Genomic DNA, 12409 nt, shown 5'->3' on the forward strand with positions numbered 1-12409 from the left:
AACTTATCTCTCTCTTCCTACCAAATGCTGGGTACTTCTCTCTATGTCAGCAATGAGGAACTCAGCCTGGAAAATGAGTTAGGTTTGGAGAAATTCCTACAGTCCAGAGATTTATTTGAAGGATTTCTGAAATTAACCCCTTTTATTCCTCCTTCATGTCTCATGATCTGAAACTGTTTCTTCCCGGTTTAACACCATTGTAACTGTTTCTTTGAGTTGAACTTAGTAAGTCATGCCTTTTTCCCCATCCCTCTTAACCTTCAGCCATAAGTTCTCCATATGACAGTACAGCATTATGGGTCCTAAACGGTTCAACTGTGAGTGAGTTACAACTTCAGAGTGTGCCTAGACATACTATTCATGTTATACCTCAGAAACCACAAAGACCTTTGAAAATGTTGATTCAGGAAATGCTGAAGAATTTTCTGCTGTCTTGTGAGGGATAGTGCAGGGTCATTGTTTGAAGGAGTTCTTACCCAAGACCTTCTAATGCTTAGTTTTAGCTGTTTAGTGACTGGGAAATGGGGCTACTTGGCCTATATGTTTCCTGATTGCACTTCTGGTGCACAAGCTGATTTCTTTTCACTGGAGACCTATGTAATGTCAACTAGTTTATCTGATTTTCTGATTTTTGAAAACCATATTGGTTTAAGTTTTAGATCACAGCTAGTGCTGTACAAATGTCTAATGTGAAGGGGTGAAAACAGACAATGATTTACTTGCCCAACACAATATACGCATTATTCCTTTTGCACCCTGCTTAAGTATTGCAAGAGAGGATGAACAAACAGATTGGTCTCCTCCCACCACATATCTGCATAGCCAGCACTCAGGGAAATAAAGACTGCATGGATTAAAAAGTTGCAAGGGTACTATTAAGGCATAAGCTACTGAAACAGGAGCATGCATTGAAGAGGTCTCAGTTCAACAGTATCAGTCCTATTATGAGCAATGTCAGCCTCACTGCTAATGCGGAAGCCAGGAGTGAGAATGCAGGTAAGATCTTTCTATACCAGGGCATGAGCAAATCGCAATGAACTGCAGCCATTGCCACGATAATTTATTACAGTATATTCTTTTTCTCTTTTAAATCTTGACTTTTGAAAACTGTTGTACTCTCAGCTGCTTGAGACAGAAGCATTGGAGTTCTTTCAGCACTGCCTATAAAGTGACCTTACTGCTTTTGCTTATAGTTTGAAATCTATTTATGATGCACATTTAAGACAGTATTTGCAGCTTCTAAGAATTCTGTGAATAATATTCACAAACATTTAAACAAAGTCTCTTAGCATTTTTTCCCTAATGCCCTCTGAAGAAATTTTTCTCTGAATCGTTATTTGTGCATATGCAATTAATTACTGTCAGGCTGTTAGACAGGCATATCATGTGGGAACTGACCATTTCGTTTTCACATAGAAACAGCCCTTGCATTGGCATCTCGATGATGCTCTTTTTTCCTCAGTTTGCTTGATTAGATCTTTTGATTGAAGTACTTGAAAGACATGATTTCATAAACACACTTGAAGCAATTCCACACACACCACCTCATCCTCCCTAAATCATTCCCGTTTTATTGCTGAAATTTGAAATACCATTAAAAAGCATTATGTAATGATAGGTCAATTGTTGAACTGTGTACCTTGTAGACATCTAACAGTGTGGTCTGTATAAATTATTTCTTCTTCTTAAGTAATTGTAGGATAATAAGATGATCTTCACTTAGAAAAATACTTTAACTTGTGGACTTCTTTAACTAAACATCCTTCTCCTTTATTATAAAGATGCATTTTATTAAAGTGGAAACTGACTGTGGATCATCAAACTGTTCTGAATATCTTTTGTACTGATTACTCATTTTTATTTTAATATGCACCTTCACAGTACCATAAAAATTATTTATGGCTGTAAATATCTAGATCTATTCTAACAAAAAGAAGGAACTTGAACTTATTTCTGAACTTGTCAGTAACAGAAGCGTTTGATGTATGAGCAATATGGAGACCCATAAATAGCCTGGTGACTTAAAGTATTCTTCTTTCATATATGCTCTGACTGGTAGCTCTGTACTATACATGAGACAAGATTTGGAGATAAAGATATTATCTTTATTTTTGTTTGACCAACTGGCTTAGCTGGAAGTATTAAACTGATTTTCAGGCATTTGCCTAGATTTTTCTAATAAATCCTATTATACCTACCTACAAAATTTGTCCTGTCATGGTCCTTGAACCATCATGGCTACAACAAAATACCACTAAATATCTCTATGATATGCAAGATACAGTTTAGTTCATGCCTAGAATAGGAAATTACTGTAGTAGTCCTGGATGTCTGATGGCAAGTAATGACATTTAATAGGAAACTGTCAATATCATGATCAATGCAAAAAGTATTTCCTTATGCACATGCATGCACAGTCTTGCATCCCTATTCTTTGATTCTTAAGTCCACAAGTACTTACTATTTCCTTTTTTTTTCCTTTTACTCTTCACCAAACAATGATATTTCTTGATACCAAGCCTCCAATTAAACTTCCATTGTATCTTATAAAAAAGTAATCTGTGGACTACACTGAAAGGTAGTTGGGAAAAAGTGTATGTCTGGATCCAGCTTAATTCTCCAGCTATGAATTTCCACAGTAGTGCTATCATTGTCTATTGGTATTATATTTATTGGCAGACAAACTGTAATTTTTTGTCTCCACTATTTGAGTCAGCATGTTGATCTAATTTATTGTATTTTTTAGTAGAGTTCAATCTCATTAAAAAAAAAATTGCACTGCATATACAGTAACTGAAGTTGTCTCATGCTGTCATTTTTTTTTTTTCTCTTTCTAGGTGATGTCATTGTCTATATTAATGAAGTTTGTGTACTTGGACATACTCACGCAGATGTAGTCAAACTCTTCCAGTCTGTTCCTATTGGTCAGAGTGTCAACTTGGTGCTATGTCGTGGATACCCTTTGCCCTTTGATCCTGAAGATCCTGCCAACAGCATGGTGCCACCCCTTGCAGTAATGGAGAGGCCTCCGGTAGTGGTAAATGGAAGACATAACTATGAAACTTATTTGGAATACATTTCTAGGACTTCTCAGTCTGTTCCAGACGTAACAGATCGACCACCACACTCCTTGCACTCCATTCCAGCAGATAGTCAGCTTGATAGCACATTCCCACCACCTGCCCATGATGATAATGTATCAATGGCTTCTTCTGGGGCCACCCAAGCTGAACTCATGACCTTAACCATTGTGAAAGGGGCCCAGGGCTTTGGCTTCACTATAGCAGACAGTCCTACAGGACAGAGGGTGAAGCAAATTCTAGACATTCAGGGATGTCCTGGTTTGTGTGAAGGTGACCTCATTGTTGAGATCAACCAGCAGAATGTACAGAACCTGAGCCATGCAGAAGTAGTGGATATACTTAAAGAATGTCCTGTTGGAAGTGAAACTTCTTTGATTATCCATAGAGGAGGTAAGTTTGGAAAGTCTGTACCATTACAAAAATGTGTGTAAAAGGTTCTAAACCGTAAGACATACATATACTCACTACATTCTTGTGTGCTAGATCGGAAATTAATTTCCATGTTATGGGAGGTAACACCATTGGTTCTGGAAAAGTGTGTCTGCAATTAAGTATCCTAGGCAAAATCTAACAGTTTGTTGTACATTCCTTTTTGTGTTTTTAGTGTCAATGGTTCCACCTCTGTATAAGGGTAAAACTAGAACAGTTCCAGACTTTTCACCTCGTGATAGTTTGTATGGTGTCTGCAGCAAACTCTTATAGTCCCAAAGCACTGCTGCGAGCTTTAGATATAATTGTATATATTGACTCATTATGGTAGATCAAAATCAGAGCAATCTTTTAGCCCTTTACAAGGTTACTGGTTTTGATAAGCCATTTTACCTCCTTTTTCTTCATTGTAAAAGAAGTATTGTACAACAGTTGTTTTGTTTCTTTCTTGACAACAAAGATCCATACTATATTTTTCTCTCTTTAAAAAAAATAGCTCTAGCAACTTAGTTTTTCTGACCAGCCTGACACAGTAAGCTTGAATACACACCACTGGAAGGGGAGAGTCAAGACTTATCTGTAAGGAAGCAGTAACAACAGAATACCTTGACAGTGATAAGTAATTTGATAGCTTTTAATATTTTAGCCAAGCAAATTTTCTTTGATATTTTGAGATGAGCATCCATCACAATTTATTATTACCTGAAGTGAATAATGATTGAATTTCTTTAATTCAAGATCTTTGTTCCTCTAAAGGGATTCATGTGTCACTGAATATACGTGACTGTGTTTCAAAAGAAAAAAAAAAGAATTCTATACAAAAATACTAATTGCTTTCCTTCTGAAGAATAGAGGTTGGGAAGTGAATCATTAGTGTTTGCATATGCAAAATGTTTGTCATTAGAAAACCTACAAATCATTAGAACCAAGAATATAGTAACATTTTAATCAAATTGCAGAAATAATAAACATAAGATTATTTAAATATCTGTAGATTGACATTATAAAGCATTTTTCATATCTATATTTAAAAGAATGATTTTGTAGGAGGCAGAATCTGATATTTCTTTGGAATGAAATCTAATTAAGAGTGATAAGTAAAGGCCAATTGGTGTCACTATAGTATATGAACTTTGGGAAAGTTAACTGTTACAGAGGTGCTATATTAGTTGGTATTACATCTGGTTTTATTTAACACCCATTAAGAATCTGGAACAGTGAATTAAGCAACATTTTTTTCTGCAGATGCTGAGAAATTAGGGAAAATTGCATAGCAAAAAAAGACTGTAAAGGGGATTAGAAGGGTTAATGTAACCCCAAAAGATAGGATTTTATTTTGAAAAATGCAAGCTAATCCTCCTCTAGAGGAAAACAATTCAGAACACCAATCTTCAGAGAGAAGTGGAGTGTGAAATCCAGTATGCTGAACAAGCCTGAGTAACAATAGACAGCAAAATAGATATTTCAGCAATCAGTGCAGGACAGTGGCAAAAAAAACCCCTGAAGCAGCAACATACTCAAGCCCAGGAAGATAATTCCTCTCTCTCATGAGAATTTCTTCTTAGAGCATCGATTCATGATCAAAACAAGTTGATCAACATGATAGTTTAACAAGTTCTGGTACGTTAACTGAGTGGTTATTTTCTACAGATTGCTGTGGCAGATAGGAGATACTGCACTGAACTCAACCCTCAATAAATAAATTTACACCATCTTGTCTTTTGTCAGGCCAAGCATGGCGGTACAGATAGTTGCCCTAGCTCAGTCAACACTAAATACTAGGTCCAAATGCAGTAACGTGTTCCGGGGTCTTATCCCTCTGTTGCTGGGGCAGGGGGTGGCTGGTTGCTTTAGAGAATACAGAGAAGGGAACAAGAGCATGTTTTGTTCATGGTAAAACAATGACCAAGACTAAAGCAACTGTTTGAAAGTACTACAGAGTGATTAAACTTAATGGGATGATACAGAACAAATGCAAGTTTACTATCAGAAATTTCTGTACATCAGAAATGAGTATACCTTAATGCAAGGTTGTTAGACTCAGAAATTAAAGAAAAGGCTCATTTGATTCAAAGGAAGTGAAAAAATACAGTGTATGAGACAAACCTACTCTACCTGAGAGACAGCTAAATCATAGCTTAACAGAAATATGAGAACTGTTTTAAGGTGACAATCTGGGGTGTTTTTTTCATAAATTCATAAAAAAAAGGGAATCCATGTGATGAAATATACATCTGTAATGCAGGTGATTATATCTATGCTAGTTGTCATGTCTCCTTTTATAGTCCCTGGGCAGAAATAAGCCTTTCTAGGGTGCAATTCATGCCATTCCAATGTAGATGTTTCAAATAAGTCATGTGTACCCTAAAAGTATATATTCTGCTTGACTGACTATAAAGGGAATTGAGGATGACTGGTTCAGATGTATGTGTCTATCCCACGTGTTATGAATAAGAAACAGATGATAAGATTTGGTCATGTGAGATAATCTGAATACCAAACAAAATTCCAGTACTTAGAGGAACCTGCTATGATTCTAAAATATTTAGTCTGTGACACTGGTGAAGCAAGACATACTTTCTGGTTACTCATAGATCTGATTTTTATTTGATTATCTCTAATGTGTAATGTCACTTGAATAATACCATCCTTTTCCATCATTACCCTATGCATCCTGTATTTAGTGTCTCATTTTTAAGATTAAGACCAAAGAACTATTGCTGCCCATGGAAGATGAAGGCTGTGTTTTGCATAAGGTTGTGTGTTGCCTTGTAATGTATTCTGTCTCTGATACGAGTATGGCCTGACTGCATAGTTCACTGTGGCAAATCCATTTTTGTAAGAAGTGACTTAATTTCTCTCTCCCATCCAGCAACCTTATCTACATTGCAGACAAGAAACAGATCGATATTGGCTGAGATATATTCACACTATAGGAAAAAAGCATCTTATACAGGAAAAAATGCTCTCTCTCATGCATATAGTATGCATGCTACAGCATTTAAAAAGCCATTGTCCCTCAAGCCTAGAAGGTCAACAGCCAGAGAGTGCAGGGAAAGGAAAGGTCTGCGTGGTTCAAAAAGATGGAGGGAATAGCAGTACTCAGATTTAGAGAGGCCACTAAAGAAAACTGTCTGAACCAACACCAAACAGAAACTTGTCATGGGGTACAATCCAGCTGGAGGATGTCCCATTGAATCTGTAGTGTACTCATTTTAAAATTTCTAAAGCAGAAGTAGTAATTTACCTGCTTGTTAAAAAACAATAATGGAAATAAATATCATTGTATATCTAAGAAAAATACTAAGCAGCACTTGTTTAGAAGACAACGACAATACTCTGTGGCTAGAGATCTTACAATCTTCTTTCTTAGTCAGGTTCTTTGCTAAACAGAGATGCGCTGCTTGGTTTGGTTTCTTTGCATCTGTTTTTTGCTGACCAGCCATATAGTTTCCATTGATTACTATAAGCTGACAGAAGTGTTCATGCTGGGGAAAAAAAAAAAAAAAAGGAAAAGATGGTGGGAAAGTGTTGCCTAAAAAAAAAAAGTAAAAATTAATAGAAAAAAAGATATGAAAGTGTTTGTTCATTACCCAAACATATTTACCCCTTTCTAGCTTTGCTTCAGTTTAATTCAGCCTTCACACATCATCCTCAGTTTTTGCAGCAGTCTGCATTGAGTATAGGCTGCTGAAATAGTATGGAAGAGCTCTCAAAAATCAGTCCATCCAAATGTGGATAGAACAGAATTCTGCATTAGTTCAGAAGTACTGAAAAACAGCACTACGTGGTTGAAGCAGTACATACCAAATTTATGTAGAACAAAATATTCACTAATTAGGACATCAAAAATTGGTTTTGGCATGTTCTACTAAGTGAGCTATCCAAGTACCTGACATGTGCCATCTCTTTGGGAAAGTACCTTGAAATATATGAACCTATAGACAGCAGCCCAGCCCCAGAAGTGTTCCTGTCTGAAAAAGAACTGACACATTCAAATGTAGGTCCATCAAGACTATGTCTGAAATACTGTTGTTAAGGAAATCTGAAGATAATCCAGGACTGATTCATGAAGCTATGGCAACCCCCTAAACAAGTGCTGTGAGTGAAACATTAAAACTAAATGCAAAAAGTGGGAGCCTGACAAAGTTCCTACATCAGATGGCTGCTTTATAATGGTGGAATCCAAACAGGCTCTGAGAAACCAAGACTGTTAGTATGAAATGGAGACAGAGAACTGATGCACTGTCCATACTGGTTAATTGTTAGCCCAGTCCTGGCATGCGACTGGAAGAAGCCAGCAGCCACTTCCACCCTGACATGATATGGGAGATAGTGTGGACCACACGCAGTGCACAATCAGTCAAGATGAGGAGGGAGAATTTAACTATGTAGATGTAAAGTGTGAGAATAAAAGGATGGCCAAGTACCTTTCTCAGATTTTGTGTAAACCCCAGTAGAAGTTTATAACTCCTTAAGACTGCTAACAGATACCAGTATAGCACACAAAGCATCAGCAATTTCCAAAACAGCCAGAAACTTCACCAAAAAAAAAATCTCTGCATATTCATAGAATCATTTCATAGAATCATACAATGGTTTGGCTTGGAAGGGACTTCAAAGATCATCTAGTTCCACCCCCCCTGCCATGGGCAGGAACACCTTCCACTAGAATTCTAGTGAATAAGCCTAGCCCCTCAGGATGAGCAGACTTCAATGGAAGGAATACTACATCTTTGGTGCCCTTTCCGTGGACTGATCTCAGATTTACCTCTCTACCATAGAGACAAATTATTTTTCTATTTTTTTGTCCTGGCTTGCTATATGATGTCTTTCAGTTCCTCTGGTCAGGAAAGCGCATACTTCTTTTTTCTACAGGTTGTCCTCTCTCTTGAGAAAGCTGCACAAGATGAAGCTGCAGGCAGCACCATCAGTAGTCTAACACTAGTCTGGCCCAGGCCCTACTGATCTCCTGCTTCCACAACCTCAGCCCACTACTGAGGTCTCTAGAGCTTTGACTCTGCTTCTGCAGATCTTCATTCAAAATATTAAGACAGTACCTGGTGCAAACTGAAGACCTTGTATCTCATGGCTTGCTCATCCCCAGTTCAGGACTTTCTAGTCAACAGTACTGAGGGTTTGAAGAAATGGGTTGTTAGGAGGATAGTGTAGGTTTTTGATTTGGGACTTATGGAGGTTTTCTATCATCCTGCTGTCTCTACTCTTTTACATCCCTGAGTCATTGGTGATTTTTTTCCTTCTGGTCGCCTCCTAAAGGAACCCAGTCTTGGTTTAATTGCTTCTTATGTGTACTCTGAATTAATAGCAGCCTCTTTGTGCTTACTTTGTTCATGAAGGTACGCTTCTTTCTGTTGTCTCTGACAAGAGATATTGGGAGATACAAGGTCTGACAGTTCTCCTGCTTCCTGCCATACTTTCTCCTCTGCAGACAGTTACTCCAACTGTACATCTGCTCCTGATCCCTTTCCTCCTGTTTCTTGAGAGTATTCTAATGTTGAGAGGAACTTAGATCCATTTGGCAACATCGGCGGTTTTAGCCCTGCTGTATTCTCAAATGGCACACATATCCTTCATTTGTGAGTTTGAGGGACATTTGATCCCACAAAGGGAATATGCACGTGAACCTAGTAGTGAACCACTGACCCATTTGAAGTGAACCATGTGAACCATTGGTACCTAGAAGTCAATGACATAAACTTCTTCTGTCCAAGATGCTGCTAAAACATATTCTTTCAATTTTCTTTTTCTGATTTACCACACCATTTCAGGTCTATGAAGTGCTCTGTTGTTCCTGGGTCTGTCTGCTTTAAAACCGATGGGAAACTGACCTTTTTCCTTTCCATCTCAAAATTATGTTCTTTTATATGACATCATAAATTCAATAGTTTTCTCAGCATGAGTTCTCTGTAAACGTATCCTTCTCATGCTGGTTTTTGAAGTTGTTTCATTTTTTTGTTCTTTTTTTTTCTTTTTTTTTTTTTCTGTTCTTAGCTAGTAATGCCAGAAATATTTAATGGTCAAAAACATTGTGAGTCATGCTACATTGTCCACTTCGTTGACATTGTTGTTAGATGTGATCTTGCCCTTTTTCCCATCCCCCAGCTTCGGTCATTTGTCCCTTCCTACCTTCCCTGCATAAAAATCAATATTTTCTGCAAGGTAGTTTCATAACAGCCTTGTGAGAGGGGCAGTTTTCTTTCCTATGTTAATTCCAGAAATAAAATCTCTAAAAGATTTTTAGAAAATACTGTTACAGTGCAAGAAATACTGCTGTTATATTAACATAACTCCTGGAAGCACTGCTTTCCAGATTCATTTTTACAAGGCATGTCTCACCTTACAGAGTATCATATTTTTAGCTGCGAGATACATACTCTCCTAGTAACCTTCAAAATATTTACATCCTTTTAGTCCTACACATTGAGACTGTTTTATACTTTGGATTAACTTGAAATATTTTTAAGCATCTTGTTGTAGTCATCTGATATAAAATCTATTTTAATAAATATTTTACATGTTATAGTAGGTAAACTAGAAGTAAGTTACATATATAGCCTAGTTTATGAAGGGACTCGATCTAAATCTTGTTAGTAAGAGAAATGGTAACCTCTCAGTAGCACAGGGAATGACAAATTTGAACAGAGGGAGTCATGGCAGGAGACCAGTTATCCTAAAATTCACACTAATGAGACTTTCATATTTTTTCTTGTATAGCTGTGATTAGCAGTGAAACAGTGTGCAATTGCTTCCATATTTCTGAATAAAAGAAAAAGAAACCATAGACCTCCTTAATGAATATGGATTCCTGAAAAAATAGACATCAATAATAGTTAGTAGCTATTACACTGTATTAATGGAAGTAGTATTAATTGCATTGCATTTCAAAGTAGTAGTGTTATGGTTTTGCTGCTTCTTTCTTATTAATGTTTGTGCACTGTGTGGTACATTTGTGGATAATTTTGCAAAGCATTAGATAAATCTTTTTTACATATATTGCATAGAAGGTTTTTAATGACTATTAGCAAGCATTTTGTTTCAAAAGTACTTTTATTATCAGTGAAACTGTTTTCTAATGTAGGCTTATATGGTCTGTGTTAAATTTGAACAGTGCTTCTATTAAAACTTATGGGGACACTTCTCCTAGGGATGTGTGTGCCTAACTCTTGTTGACATTAAGAGGAGTTAGTCTGCACACGGGAGAAATAGGTCCCTTTAGAAGACCTTTTAGCATAAAAGAAACACAAGCGTGTAGAAATAGATTCTCATCATTGCACGTCATAAAGAGGTAACTACCATTGCTCCAATGGCTATATTACCATTAAATTCTTATGCCCAGGATGAGGCTACACACAGTAAGAAGTCAGACATTATCATTATTAGGTGTACACAGAGACTAGGCTTTGTGCAGAGCTGCGGAACTCTGCCTTCACGACAGTCATCTACTTGTCTCTGTTGAGGAGTGCAGGGCATGTTTGTGACTGATAGCTGCAGCCCACGTCACTGCTAGAAATCAAGAGCTCTACTGGCAGCACTGTAGACTGATTTCAGTCTTATTGATATTAGTGAATGAATTAATACTAATTGAAGAACAGTTTGTTTGAGAAAACAGAATTTTTGACTTGCCTACACTGGAATCTGGCCACACCAGAGAAGTTTCTCCTCTGTTCTTGCAAGGGTATTGTCAGAAAACTAACCAGGTTATCTTGGACTGTGCATCTCAGTGAAAAAACGGCATCTCTTGAAGCCAAATACCTCCCAAGCATGGTACATGGGAGAACCTGCCACAATACTGGGCTATGAAGAAACTTGTTTTTTTCCTACTTGCCCGTACTACAGGCTCTGAGTGAACCTAGCCTTCCTCAGAGGAGATCTAGGTGATCTCAGCCTAGGGAGGGAGAACTACAGAGCTGGATTCTAAAAAATACCATACAACCTGTGCTTGTGTACTGAGGCATGTCTAAAGTTTAGTCTAAATGTGTTGAACAATGTTTCTGTTGGTTCAGTATAATGTAATGTCCTATTAAACAACATTTGTTGAGTTTCCAAATCTGTTGTCAAAGTACATTGTGTAGACGTTGTGACGTGGTGATTTGTAATATAGTGCAATATTTTATAGTAATAAAGTAAGCTAATACACTATGAAACAAGTGAGTACATTATCTATTGTGCTACAGACACGAGACACAGCACTGGGGAGATGGGAAGGTGTGATTTTCAGGCACTTCCTAAAGCACTTACAAGAGCCACAAAACTCTCGTGGTTCCTACGGTTTGCCTATCTAGTAAAAACACAGAAACTAAATTAGTCTTCTAGATGAGGTATTTATCCCTGTACAATTCTTTAAGCAATTTTCTTTTACATTCTTAAGAAGGGAAGGAAGGCTTTAACAATGGCTACACTTGCTCTCTCTAAGTAATGCTCAACTTTTTTTATTTTTTTATAAACCAAGAGCATGCATTTATTAACTACAACAGTGCCCTTCTCAGGAAGCCTTTGGGTGAATCATAATTCAAACACAATCAAAGCCAACATACACCTTTGCTGTGTCACCTTCAGATTACTGTATAAAAAAGGACATGGAAGCTAAAGCTGTCAGGCACAAACTCTGAAAGTTGACTCCCAAGTGTGTCAAACAGATTTCTAAAAGAAATAAATTGCTTTCCAAAGCCGGATTTGTCGTAACTTGGAACAGTATTTCAGTGTATAAGAAACATACTGTGCAGTTTTCCTGTGTGGTAAATGAGAAAAATCTTGACTTTTATTTATTTTGTACCTTTTATTACCATGAGCTAAAAGAAGGCAAGCTTTTGGTGCACACATTCCTAGGGTCACCTTATTTTTAGTGTATATTTCAGTCAGGTGCAAATTATATTTAA

At 37.2% G+C, this 12409-nt stretch overlaps 1 protein-coding gene across 7 annotated transcripts in view; it reads left to right on the forward strand.

Annotated features, from left to right (window-relative positions):
• Nucleotides 1-12409, forward strand: part of MAGI2 (membrane associated guanylate kinase, WW and PDZ domain containing 2) — a 770610-nt gene that overhangs the window by 648897 nt on the left and 109304 nt on the right. For all 7 annotated transcript variants that reach the window (XM_075774424.1, XM_075774656.1, XM_075774500.1 and 4 more), the window contains exon 10: nucleotides 2838-3473. In XM_075774424.1, coding sequence (XP_075630539.1) covers nucleotides 2838-3473 — 636 coding nt within the window. The remainder of the gene's footprint in view (nucleotides 1-2837; nucleotides 3474-12409) is intronic.

This window comes from Balearica regulorum, chromosome 1, assembly GCF_011004875.1.
Source record: "Balearica regulorum gibbericeps isolate bBalReg1 chromosome 1, bBalReg1.pri, whole genome shotgun sequence".
Classification (NCBI taxonomy): Eukaryota; Metazoa; Chordata; class Aves; order Gruiformes; family Gruidae; genus Balearica; species Balearica regulorum.